This window comes from Saimiri boliviensis, chromosome 11 (genome assembly GCF_048565385.1).
Source record: "Saimiri boliviensis isolate mSaiBol1 chromosome 11, mSaiBol1.pri, whole genome shotgun sequence".
Lineage (NCBI taxonomy): Eukaryota > Metazoa > Chordata > Mammalia > Primates > Cebidae > Saimiri > Saimiri boliviensis.
Window position 1 is genome coordinate 79,384,852 of NC_133459.1, and position 13,547 is coordinate 79,398,398.

The 13,547-nt window shown below is 33.6% G+C and overlaps 1 protein-coding gene across 28 annotated transcripts in view; it reads left to right on the top strand.

Moving 5' to 3' along the window:
* ADGRL2 (adhesion G protein-coupled receptor L2) overlaps window positions 1-13,547 on the top strand; it is a 682,132-nt gene that overhangs the window by 512,931 nt on the left and 155,654 nt on the right. For 27 of the 28 annotated variants that reach the window (XM_074381060.1, XM_074381061.1, XM_074381065.1 and 24 more), the window contains one exon: window positions 11,644-11,816. In XM_074381060.1, coding sequence (XP_074237161.1) covers window positions 11,744-11,816 — 73 coding nt within the window. In that variant the 5' untranslated portion in view covers window positions 11,644-11,743. Of the gene's footprint in view, window positions 1-11,641; window positions 11,817-13,547 lie in introns of those variants that run through there. The other variant, XM_074381076.1, reaches the window with a different exon arrangement.

Here is a 13,547-nt window from a genome sequence, read left to right on the forward strand (position 1 = left end):
TTTTAAAAACATTTATTAGATCAACCTTTGTCAGATCACAACCCCAAGTGTGTTCTTACATATAAAATTATTTTTAGAAATTGTTTCAGTTTTATACATTTTTATGGTTTAGAGTGAAATTAGGAAGATTACTGGATGCTGGTAGGATGGAGGGCGGGTGAGAAATCAGCTTTGAGATTTTTGCAGATGTTCAGAAAGAAAGATGTTAGAATGGAGGGATTGAAAGCAATGGGAAGAGGGTTAAGATATTTCAGGGTAAGAATCAATAGAACAGTGAATGTGTACCACTTTAAAATGAAGTACCTTTTGTATTGACAGAGCTATATTTTACCCAGACTTAAGATGAATAATGCTCTAGAGGATTTTTGGTTTTAAAAACTACTCGAGACTGGGCTAATTTTATTTGTGTGTGTATCTATGCACACATGTACATGTATATATTTAGTAAGCTTGGCATAAAGAAAATCTGTTATTTCATAGTAGATGTAATTTTTTTCTTTTACCATTTCACACTAGTGTATTTCTTTGTTATTGTAAGTTAGCAATTGAAGGATATATGTATAATTCATGCTAAATTAGTATATTGGTCTAGAAGGTTTTTCAGGAGACTAATAATGGAGTAGAGGCTTCTTGAATACATATGCCTATGTAAAACATTATTAATGTTAACAGATGTTGCACTTTAATCCCTTAGAATGATTGTTTGGTGCCAGCAGGGGATTTATTAAGCCTGAATTGTGTGAAATAGTATGTTCATAAGCTGCAACTTAGATTGTAAAAACGCTGTTGAAAACTTAAAAAGTTTTAGCTATAATTTGGCAGAGAAGTATTAACTGTACTAAAAGAAGTATGTGTGTATGGTTGGTCCGTGTGCCTTAACCTTTTTATCATTTATCTTCTTGTATTAATGTCACTGAATTATTAATTCATGAGCCAGGGTGGGAAGGGTGAAGGCACTATTTAAATGTGTGGCAAATTTATCCTTATCGCTAGGGACATGAAAAAAAGTCATTTTGTGTTATCTGTAAAATGGAAAGGACATTTTAAAATTTCATTTACAGTAATCCACTTCACTTCCAGTAAAACACCTAGATTATTACTACCATAATATGATGTTCTTATTAAAAATTTGTAACCTTCTCCACCCTTTTGTCTTATATATATAATGTTGATATAAAAATTTAGCCTTGATTTATTTCAGTGTGATACCTGTTAATTGTAGGTTACAAATGTTACCTTTACGAACGATATGCTATAGTTAGACTTAAATTTTAAGGAACAGTAGATTTATGAAAAATAAAAATATTTACTGTAATAATAGCCATCAAGATATTTTCATTGAGGGGAGTCCAAATATAGGGAATTGAAAAGCCCTAAAAATATGTTTCAAATAAATGTTTGCATTTATTGTGACTTCAGAATTATTTGGAATAAGATTGGTGATTTTGGCCTTGTAGAACTTTCAGCTTTATATAAGGAACATAGCAAATCAGAATTTAGCATTTTCTTGTTGAATGTAATGTGGATTTGGGATATATCCAATATTTCATATGGGTGAGTAGCTATGGTGACGCAAATTTCAAGAGTTTGAAGCCACTTTCACCAGCAGCTATTTGAAACCATCATACTAATAGAAGAATACCTCAGGGGTCTTGTCCAAACCTCATTACTTTTCATTCTCCCATTGCTTACTGTTTTGATTGGTTTTATATACTCACATGCCAAACAAAGAGGTAAGATAAGTTACTGTGGTAGTAATGTCCTTTGTTTTCTTTTCTAGAAAATTTCTCCCCAAACACTCTAAGCTATACATATGGCTCAATTACACACACACTTAAAACACTAATTTTTTTTTTTTTTTTGAGATAGTGTCTCTCCATCACTGGGGCTAGATTGCAGTGGTGTGATCTTGGCTCACTGCACCTTCAGCCTTCCTGGTTCAAGCGATTCTTGTGCCTCAACCTCCAGGGTAGCTGGGATTACAGGTGGTGCCATGCCTGGCTAATTTTTGCATTTTTAATAGAAATGGGGTGTCAGCATGTTGTCCAGGCTGGTCTCAAACTCTTGACCTCAGCAAATCCACTGGCCTCAGACTCCCAAAGTGCTGAGATTACAGGTGTGAGCCACTGCACCTGGCCTGAAACACTAATTTGTTTTGATCAGTAAATAATGTTACTTTATTTTTCTCATTCTAGTATGGTTAATTTACCTTTACATTAACATTTAAATTAATTTCTTAAAGTAATAAACTAAAGTTGGTTTGATTATTTTGGTAGTCATGAATAGTTACTAGTTCATTATTTGACTGAACTGCATCCAATTATCTTGGTCTTTGGATTGTTCATCTGTAACAGGGGTTGGTAAACTATGGCTAGCCATCTCTTTTGTAAGTAAGGTTTTTACTGACACACAGCTATTGTCATTTGGGTATGCGTTGTTTGTAGCACCTTTCACACTGCAGTGGCAGACATGTGTAGTTGTGGCACAGACTGTATCACCCTTAAAGCCTAAAATATTTACTGTCTGTTTCTCCATAGAAAGTTACCTAACTTCTGCTCTGATATCTATAGTGTCAGTCTACATAAAATGTTGGTTCTAATCTTTACAAATGTAATGGAGTATAATTGATAATTTTAAGCTGTAAAGATTTGAAAATTCAGTAGTTTTTATCATCATTGGTAGTTTTAAGCAGATTTTTGCTTTTCTTTATATGTGGAATAGCAACAGTGATATTTTTCCTGAAAGTTTTCTGACTTGAAACGTTTTAAAAGCCATGAAAATATTGCAAAAATACATTAGTCTGTTACCAGTGAAGGAGTCTTGGCAAGTAATTCAATCTTCTAGTCATTTTTCTCTGCTTTTTATAACCTATGTTTCTTTTTTTTTAATTAAACATCACTGCTTTATTACTACTTTAATGTTATTTGAAATTTTAATAGGTTATAAAATTATATTTTAAAGTTGAAAAAGCTCTTTTCTAAAAACCACAAACCTCTCCTACTCCATGTTTGAGTAGTTAAGACGCACTAAAACATAAATTTTAATTTTTTAATGGAAGACGTTTTGGTTTTTAATTATTTAATTCTTAACAACCATTCAAAATGACTCAGTCTGTTACTGTTTCTTAATAGTTGTGTCCATGAATATTCTTTTTACCTTCTCATCTAAATCTCCTAATACTCTTAGAGGAATCAGCTACACCAAACACAGACTATCAGGCCGACATGGGAAGCCAAAAAAATATGTTCTGTTCATTGGATTAGACTCTAGCTTTATCTTTAGTACTGTTAATTAAGTTAATATTTAGAAACAATGATATATTCCTTTTCTCTACAACTCAAGAAAATCCTTTTATTTTGATTTTACTTGTGGACATAGAAATAAATGGTATGGGACATACAGTGTAATAGGGACTAACCCCAGCTAAGGCATAATAACTTGTTCTTTCTTGAAGAAATCCCTGGTGTCGTTTTGAATTTGGCTTCTCTGTAGTTTCCCCAGGAAGGTAGAGTATGAAATATGTGAGCTAAATGTCTTGGGTATATTATGCCTGCCAATATAAAAATCTGTAAGTAGGTTTCACAAACATTTTCTGAAACAGTTGCTTCTTTTTAAGATATGAATTAGAATAATTGCCAAGACTTATATTCATAGAAGAGACAAGTCCTTAGTTAAACATATTTCAGAAGCCCCCAGATACCTTCCTTAATATTTCTTAAGGTAGAATCAGGACCATAAATTTATCATTGGGAAAATTGGAAAATGATGAAGTCATAGATATATAATCTCTTCCTACCCTTGTATAGTTGCTGAACTTGAGACCTATATACCTGTAAATTATCTCAGTCCTCGTAGGGGCAGGTTGAGCCAGGATTCTATAGTGTGCTCTTGATCGGCATCTTGCCCTCTTCATTAAGATAACTGGTTCATCTAGGTACATGTCTCAAGGAATGCAGATCCAGAAACTGCTGTTACTTCTCTTATCTTACCACATTTATTACCATTAAGTTTTGGCAGGTTTAGTTATTATTTACTGCATATTTTGGATCTTGGTCATTTTCTTAAGTATTTATTTCTCAGAAGACTATTAATTTCTTGAAGGTGGCAGCCATATATCAATGTTTTATAATACCTTTAGAACCTAACACAGGACCAATTAATATATAAGGTAAAAAAAAATTAATAACACTCATTTAGCACTGGATATCAATTAAAAATGTGTAGGAAGTACACAGTAGATATTCATTGACTTGAATGGACATATATAAAATTATAGTGCTAATGTGATATACTTTATGTTAAAAGCAAGAAATGTAAGTTTAGATAACACTATGTTGACATAGTTTGCAAATGAATTGTATCATTTATTGATTACAAAGGCAGTGTGCTATACTTTACAAAACTTTCTTTAGCTTCTTACTATGTATTCTTTATAGTTAATTTTTCATATATGTGTGTGTGTTTATTATATATATATATATATTTTTTTTTTTTTTTTTTTTTTGAGATGGAGTCTTGCTCTGTTGCCCAGGCTAGAGAGCAGTGGCATGATGTCGGCTCACTGCAACCTCTACCTCCCAGGTTCAAGCAATTCTCCTGCCTCAGCAGCCTCCTGAGTAGCTGGGATTATAGGCTCCCACCACCACATCTGGCTAATTTTTTTTATTTTAGTAGAAATGGGGTTTCTCCACATTGGCCAGGCTGATCTTGAACTCCTGACCTCACGTGATCCACCCACGTTGGCCTCCCAAAGTGATGGGATAACAGGCATGAGCCACCATGCCCAACCAATTTTTCATTTTTATTTTTAAGATCATTTGACATGTTTTACTCAGAGTACCTCATTACCTCTAAGAAACCTCTGATGGTGATATTGATGATCTAATATATGACAGATCCTGGGTCATTATTATTTCATTTAGTGGTTGTATGTATAGACCAAGAGGGAATTTGAATATTGATTCAGGGAATGGCTAGTAATGGTGATTTATGAACAAAGGATCCAGTGCAGTGAGCCAAACATAAGATTCCATCTTATGAGTGAGCCACGTCGAATTTTTTTCTTTTATACTTGCCGAATGATGATTAGTCCATAATCTTGTAGGTATAAACGTTAAAACATTTGTTCCATCACTAAAGAGGCATTGCTAGTTATATTGGAGGAAATATTTATGTATTTATTTTTTGACTTACTATAAACAACTTGTCTAGTATTTGATTGATAAGATTTATCAGTTTAGATTAATTAATTAATTTATATCATATAATTTAGGCACTTGAGATAGCTGAACTGGAAATACTAAAAATTAAGTTAATATTTATCTGTTATTACCTAAGGGGTGTTAGTTTTGCTCATGTAAACATTTTGAAAATCAACTCATTATGCTTTTGGTATTTCCTCACTTTCATATCTCAAAGTGACTGTTCTGTATCCACTTTTTTATTCTAAAGGAAAAGACAATAAAATAAAATTAGTGACAGTAGTGATTTTAGAACATGGGCTTATTCCTCAGCCCTTCTGTTTGCTTACTATCCTTCAGTAGGTTAAGTTTTCTGCTTTTAAAATAAAATGGAGATAATACATATTTCTCAAGGTTGTTGGGTAAATTCCATGAAAGAGTAATCATACTATTTAGTTTATCTATCTAGTTTACCTGTGATTTTTTGGAAGCCTATGTGCAAGACAGTTACAGCTTTTTATTAGGGCGAGTTATTTTTAAACTACAGTGTAATCTCCCTGTGTATGAGGAATTTTGTTTCTTGTTTTCCTCAGTACATAACAAATAATAGGTGCTCAGCAAATATTTGTTGAAGGAATAATTTAGTAAATAGTAGAAAGAATGGCTTTCTAGTTAGCCTTGATTAGAATCCGAACTGTGCTACTTAATAGCTAAGTAATTTCGGTAGAGTTATTTTACCTCTCTAAGCCTCAGATTTCTGACCTTTATAATGTTGATCTCGCTTTTTTGGTAAGGATTAGTGATAATGTATCTGATACAGAATTTCAGACATAGTAGGCACTCAGGAAATATTTCTAGTCATAGCACTTGTAATTTGTATTCAGCTCAAAAAAAAATTGCACGAGGACTCTAGACTATTAGAAAGTTCAGACCAGGTACGGTGGCTTATGCCTGTAATCCCAGCACTTTGGGAGGCTAAGGCAGGCGGATAACGAGGTCAGGAGCTCGAGACCAGCCTGACCAACATGGTGAAACCCCGTCTCTACTAAAAATGCACAAAAAATCAGCCAAGTGTGGTGGCGCGCATGTGTAATCCCAGCTGCTCAGGAGGCTGAGGCAGGAGAACTGCTTGAACCCAGGAGGCAGAGGTTGCAAGACTCTATCCCCACTCTCCCCGCCCCCTCCCCCCAAAAAAAAAAAAAAAGAAAAAGAAAAGAACAGAAGCAATGCAGTGTTTTTTTAAAATTAGAGAGGACTGCCATTTAAAAATAGTTTTTTCTTTTCCCCAAATGTGGAAAAAGCTAACTTCTATGAACTATGTGGTAAATATAATTTTTTTTCTAACAATAAATACAAAGTATTTTAAACAAGTGGATTTATATATATATATATATATATATATATATATATATATACACACGCACACACACATATATACATACATATATATATGTATGTATTTTTGGTGGGAAAGTGTCAACTTTTTATGTGTGTAAGGTAATATTTTGAACTGAGCATCTAGCTTCATTTTTTTTCTTTTGAAACTTCATTTGCAAGTTTATGTTTAGCTATAAAATGTTCTCTACATTAGTTTGAAAATTATAGCTATTTGTTATTTCAACTGGATGTATTTTTGTTGAAAAGAATGGCAGATTGCCTGGACTGCATCTCTTAAGTGTCCACAGTTACAAGCCTCTTTTGCACGTTCAGCTTGACTCCTAGGTATTACAACATAGAGCAAATGAAATTTACTAGGAGCATTCCTAAACTCTTCTTTCTGCTCCTCCTCTAAGCCCTCTTATAGGATAATTTATTCCTTCACAACGAAGAAATTTTAGTAAAGGGTAAGACCAATGATGAGTATTAAGGAGACTTTTGTATAAATAGTTTAAGTCCTCTAGACTTGATAGCAGTGCCTACAGAAAGAAGATGGAGAAAAGCGGGTGGTGACTAGTGGTTGGCCACGTGGTTTTAAAATCTCTGTTAGCGTTGCCAGCCCCAACCCTATCCTTGTGAAGGAAAGAAAATCAACTCAAACCCCAAAGAATGCTGAATGTCTGAAGCTTCTAAGAAAGCCTTTCTGATTAGCCATAGCAAGGGTTTATACTTAGCCGACTTACTGAAGGAAACCTCCCAGGGTTGATGATGTTTTCTGTATGTCAAGAAGGGGAAATCTAGTCTATAAAGGTTACACAAAATATTTCTGAAAAGTGAATAACCCGATTGAGGTTCAGCTAAAGTGAAATAAAACTGTAATTTATTTTTTATTTTCTGAGCCTTTGCATAGAAAATGAAAAGGCAGAATTGGATTATATCATCATTTTTTGTGTTAGAGCAGCCTTTGTTAGTAAATTCTGTCTCATGATTATAATTTTATAATGCAAATAAGATCAGAGACTGGTTTTGTAAAGCTAACTTCAGTTTTCATTTAGAGTTGACATAGATTTAGTGCGTAGAATTTAGGCTTGCCCAAAACATTAATGTTTCATTTTACACAGCATTAGTGCATAACAAAGATGGGTGACTTTGGTAGTTCTCATGCTCTTTTCTTTTTCTTTTCTTTTTGTGCTTATAATTGTTTTGCACTTAATATTCAGTGTTTGCAGTAGTTTACTGTCCATGAGTAGAAATAAAGCTTTACATAGCAATCCTTATGATGGTTTTGTTCCTAGTAGAATACGAACGTTAGTTAACCAATTTTAGAAAGTAAGAGTTTAATTGTCTTTTGCCCTAATTATCTGGAAACGTGTTATACTCTATTTCTTTAACTGATGTTTATCAGCAAACATTTTATTTCTTCTATATTTGCTAAATAAGCCTCATTACATAGTAAGGCTAGATGTGATTTCCTTGTAATGTAATGCAGATATGTGACTTAAAATTAGTTAGCGGTATTGTCCTTTTAAATAATTTTGCTGACAGTTCTGGGCATGGGACATTTAATGCAGCTAATAAATGTAAGCAGGTTACTGTCTGAAAGACTACAGCTGACTGTACATTGCAAGTAGTATATAAGATCTTGAGGGCTGTTGGGATATACACCGCTGAAACATATTCCTGGAAGTCACCGTTGAGCTTTGGAAGGTTTGGTAGTAATGATGCATTAATTGACTTTTTACATGACAGAGTAATAGGATACTTCGATCTAAAAAAAAATCATGACAGAGGTTTGGTAGACAGTGAGTTGTGGTTTATAGAAACACGATTAGGAAGAAATTCTTTGAATCTTATTTGAAGGATAAGGAAAAAGCAGAGGTGGGTTGTATGTTAGAAGTGGTTTGGATTTTTGAAAGTCATAGTCATTTATAGTTTAAGTAGAAATGTGCAGTGTCTGTTTTTACTAAGAAATGAACTGTTACATAGCAAGCATTAACAGGAGCTTCATCATGGCGTACTTATCTGCACTCCCAGTTCCTCCCCCGCTTCATCCTAAGCTCTTTGATGTTCTTGGAAAAATGTTTTAAAAAAACCGAAAGGTTTTTAATGTGGAAATCATTTAATCTTTTGTTTGTTGAAAGGAAATGTAACAGCCCTTTTCTGGTTTTGTTACTTGTTTCTGGTTTGCTTTGTGAAATGCTGTTAGTGAGCACAATTACAGAATTTGAAGGACAAGTATTAGCTATATCTATGCCAGTGAGTGTCCTTTGGCTCTAGTATGATTTAGAAGGAATCTCTCCTTGGAATTAGTTTCATCATAGTTGATTATTTATTTGTTCTATTCTTAGCTGATTGTGGTTTGTTAGGTATTTCAGTTTTCATTAACATTTGTTTAATGGAAGGTTGTTTAAAACTTGGATCACAGCAGTAAAATCTTTTGACTTGGTTTCCAAATTGCACATAACGCTTGGGCTTTTGGAAATAATTTTATTTGATGTAAAAGTGATTGGGCACAGGTTGTAGAATGATAAAAATAAATTTGATATTCTTTTCGCTTATTCATTGCACAGGCAGATTGACTTAAACTTTATTTTGATAAAAGAAGCCGTGATTTTATATGTTCTAGAATCTGTTTCTATTTATCAGAAACAATCACTTACACTAAGTCTCATAATTGAATGGTGTATACTTTTAAAATTGTGTTTCACATTCTCAAACCTTAAGAATACACTTAATTTTTAGTATATAAAATTTTTCCTGAGGTATTCTGTCCTGGCCAAAGACCACAATAGAGGTCTTGATTGTGTGGTTTCCTCCTCCTTTTTCCCTTCACTAACAGAGGTTTTCCTATCTTGGCAGCTGTTTCCTACAAGGCAGTCATCAGTCCCTGATTTCTTCCTTCCTCTTTCTTCCCACAAACAAGGCCTCTTTTAAAAAGCGGATGACTGAAGACAGACTGATCTTGGATCACTTTAAGAAAGTGGAAACGTGTGCAAGAGTTGAGCATGTGGGGAGGCTGCCTGTAGGCACTAGCTCGTTGAAATCAGAGTACCCATTATTACAACAAAAACTTGGACAGTAGAAACTCTTTGCTTGAAATCCAGAGCGGTCCAAAGGCTGACTTAATTTTACTTGTAGCAGTAATGCACTTCATCTGCACATTTAAATTACTCTGATTGCTTGATCAGATCATTGAACAGACTGTACTAATATAAGAAATTGTTCATTGATGGCCTTTGGAATGTGACAAGCCATGAGATTATCTGACTTTTAAAAATGCTTTATGTTGAATAACTTTCAGTTTTAAGGCAGCAGCATTGCTATAGCAGTTGTAAAGTACAGGTTCACTTTTAGTTTTGGCTGCTTTTGAATAGTCTGTGGGAGCTCAGAGTGAAAAATGTACAGAGCCAGCCAGCTAGTTTTGCAGAGTTGTGTGCCATATGTCTCCATCAGATTAATTTTTGATACATTATTCTTCTTTTTGAGGAAGTTTGCATTTTCCTTTGTTGTGTATGATTTTTTTCTTTGGACAGATAAGCATCTGAGGTGTTTTCTTAAATGGCGTAATACTCCCCCTCCCCCATGTCTTCAGTGCTTTCAGAGAGAGCTAAAATTTGGGCTAATTCTGGGTCATAAAGAGATCTTTAGGAAAGCATTTATGTCTCTGAAATTATGGGCCTGAATGATTTCAGATTAATTTCTTATATTATTTTGGTTGTATTCTTAGTAAAGCAAGATAGTACCTTTATAGACAGTAAGTGTTTCAAACCATTTAACATCTGCCTGCTTTTCCATTCAAGTTGCATTATAATGAACTGATCGTAGACTGTAGTGTTCTGCTAATAGCATCTCATATGATACGCTACATGAAGCATGTAGTAAATGCACAGTAGGTCAGATAATGTGCAAGAGCTCAAGTTACCAGGAAAATTTTGTTTTCTAAAGTTTCTCCATGCTTTAGTGACAGCATCAAAATGATGTAATGAGTTGGTTTTATTGAGTTATACACACAACTTCAGAAAGGGAGGGAAGAGTTTCCTCACTGCTGCACTTTATAAAACTTTTTAGTTGCATTGCAGCAGGGTAAGGACGACTAGAGAAAACTTGGTAAGAGTATTACTTAGAAGAAAATAATAGGAAACAAACATGAAGAGAACTGTAAGATGTTCCTTTAGCAGAAAAGTTTATAATTTCTTTTTTTTTTTTTTTGAGATGGAGTTTCGCTCTCGTTGCCCAGGCTGGAGTGCAATGGTATGATCTTGGCTCACTGCAACCTCTGCCTCCTGGGTTCAAGCAATTCTCCTGCCTCAGCCTCCCGAGCAGCTAAGATCACAGGCATGTGCCACCACGCCTGGCTAATTTCGTATTTTTAGTAGAGATGGGGTTTCACCATGTTGCCCAGGCTGGTCTTGAACTCCTGACCTCAGGTGATCCACCTGCTTCGGCCTCCCAAAGTGCTAGAATTACAGGCATGAGCCACCACACCCGGCCAAAGCTTGTAATTTCTTTTCCCTCAGAGGCTAAATCAGGAGGCTGGACATATATTTGGGAAATGCCTTCATTTTATGTGTATTATAAGCCCAATGTTTGCTGTGATTCTTCACACAACCCTAGAAAGGAGTAAAACACTTGGGGACAGAACCCAGCAAATGACCTGATCTCATGTGATCTTAGGAGCTGAGAAACACGAAGTCACACTCCTGAAGTTTTTGTATATTCTCCAGTTTGGAGAACTAGATCCATAAGGGCTACGAATACTTAGCAGTAAGGGAAATAACAGTCCAATTTGGTGTTTAGAAATGTGGCATTTTCAGAATCCCTTTGTATATAGAATTATTTTTCCATGTACAAATTTTGGCAATTTGTCAAAAAGGCAGTCAGCCCTTTTTGGGCTTTGACTGTTTTCAGAATGTAAGCTTCAGATATCCAGTATATAGGAGCAGTTTCCATATAGGATATAAAATCAAAATATGTTTTATATTTAGGAGAGGGAGGGAGGAACAGAGATAATTGTCATTTCTGCATTTGTGTTTGTGTGTGTTGCAGAAAGACCATAGAGTAAATGATGGATTTGTTTGTTTTTCAGATATGAAGATCAATGATGCAGCCTGCTGGTTTTGATGAAGCTGGGCATTTATAACTAGATTCATTAAGGAATACAAAGAAAATATTTAAAGGGATCAATAATGGTGTCTTCTGGTTGCAGAATGCGAAGTCTGTGGTTTATCATTGTAATCAGCTTCTTACCGAATACAGAAGGTAAGATCCAACTTAAATTTTGTTTTTTAAATCCAGAAGAACTTGAGGTATACAACCTTCCTTATGTGGAAGTAGCTAGAATATTCATTTATTATTTTAAAAATAGATGTTAAAATGATTTTCTGAATATTGAATTCCTTATTAGGTGGTTGAGTTCTTTTGATTACACAGATATGGTATAGAAAGTGCTAGATATATGAATTTATATTTTAAATACATTTGTGAAATATAACCATTCTAAATAATTCTGAGGGAACTAAATGAAAGATCTGTTTTGGTATATATTTTACATTTATTAACTATGTTTATTTTAGTAAAATGGAAGATATTTTGTGGAAACTGTTTCATCTTTAGTTACATCTTTATTTGCTTAAGTGTGGGCATAATTGTAAAACTCCTAAATTAAAACTTTTAGTCTTTTACAAAAACTTGCTCTTTAATAATAGTTCAATTTTTTATGTTGTCTGTATCTTTAGCTATATATATGCACGTATATATATAATCTTTATAATAATGTTAAATTTATAGAAATATAAACTGTTGTAGTTAAAAATAGATGAGAAATTTTTCTTAAGCACTATTGCATTAAATTTTTTTTTTTAAATCTAGAAATAGTAATGAGTGTAGTTTTCAATTCAGACCTGATTTGTAAAAAAGTAAATATACTTTTGAAGCCTAATGAAATAATTGGAACCATCATTTATTAACTACTGTATAGATTTCTGGTATCCATTGTTTTCTTAGTCTTAAATATTTCCATATGAAAACAATACACATCCAGGTGTTTTTTTAGAGCAGGCTAGAAGTTATTATGGAGCTAAGATGTATAAATTTTATAGCTAATTGATGGTGGCAGTTATTGGCATGAAAATGTATTAATCTTGTAAAATTTGTGAAGGGCATAAAATCTCTAAGAAATGCATGTAAAATATAATGGATTTTAAAAAATTCCTATTAAATATTCTTGAAAAAATGTTTTAAGAATTTAAAAATTGATTTTATATGTACTTTCAAGTGATCTCATTTATACCTATTATTAAAATGATAGAGAAGGGGGGCACTCTGTCAACTAATAGAAGCATATTATTCTACTGTCTTTGTAATAAGCTTCAAAATGTTAACATTTTAATTTTGCTGAGTTTTACTTGAATTCCTTGTCCAAAGTTGTATTTTATTATGTTCTTCTTGTCTCTCCAGTCGTCTGCATTCAATATATTGATATAATGTAACATAATTTAAATAACTAATATAGAAATACCTAAAATAATAATTTCTGTATTCAGAAAGTAAATAGTGTTCACTTGGATTTAAGTCACACTTGGCAGTTACAATCTTTGGGTTAATATTTTATTTTCAGATGACATTGCTCTTTGCTTTAGAGTTGAACATACATCATATCTAACATGATATGTAGTATGTCTGAATGAATAATAAGATAGTGATAAACAGTGAACAGGAATTGTGTTTAATCATACAAATTTCCAGCTTGGATTGTTGTGAAAATCTTGTGTGTAGTTTGATTATTTTGCGTCTGATTTTTTGGGGAAAAAAAAAAACCTAACTGAATTCCTGCTGTTATGTTTGAATGTTTTTATACATTTAAAAAAGATTCCAGGTGTGGGCCAATGGCTCATTAGTCCACATAATGAAAAAATTTCCAATCAAGTTAAAGACCACTTTGCTTGCACAGTAGTTTAACTCAGTGGGCGGTGGGGGGAGGTGGGGTAGCAA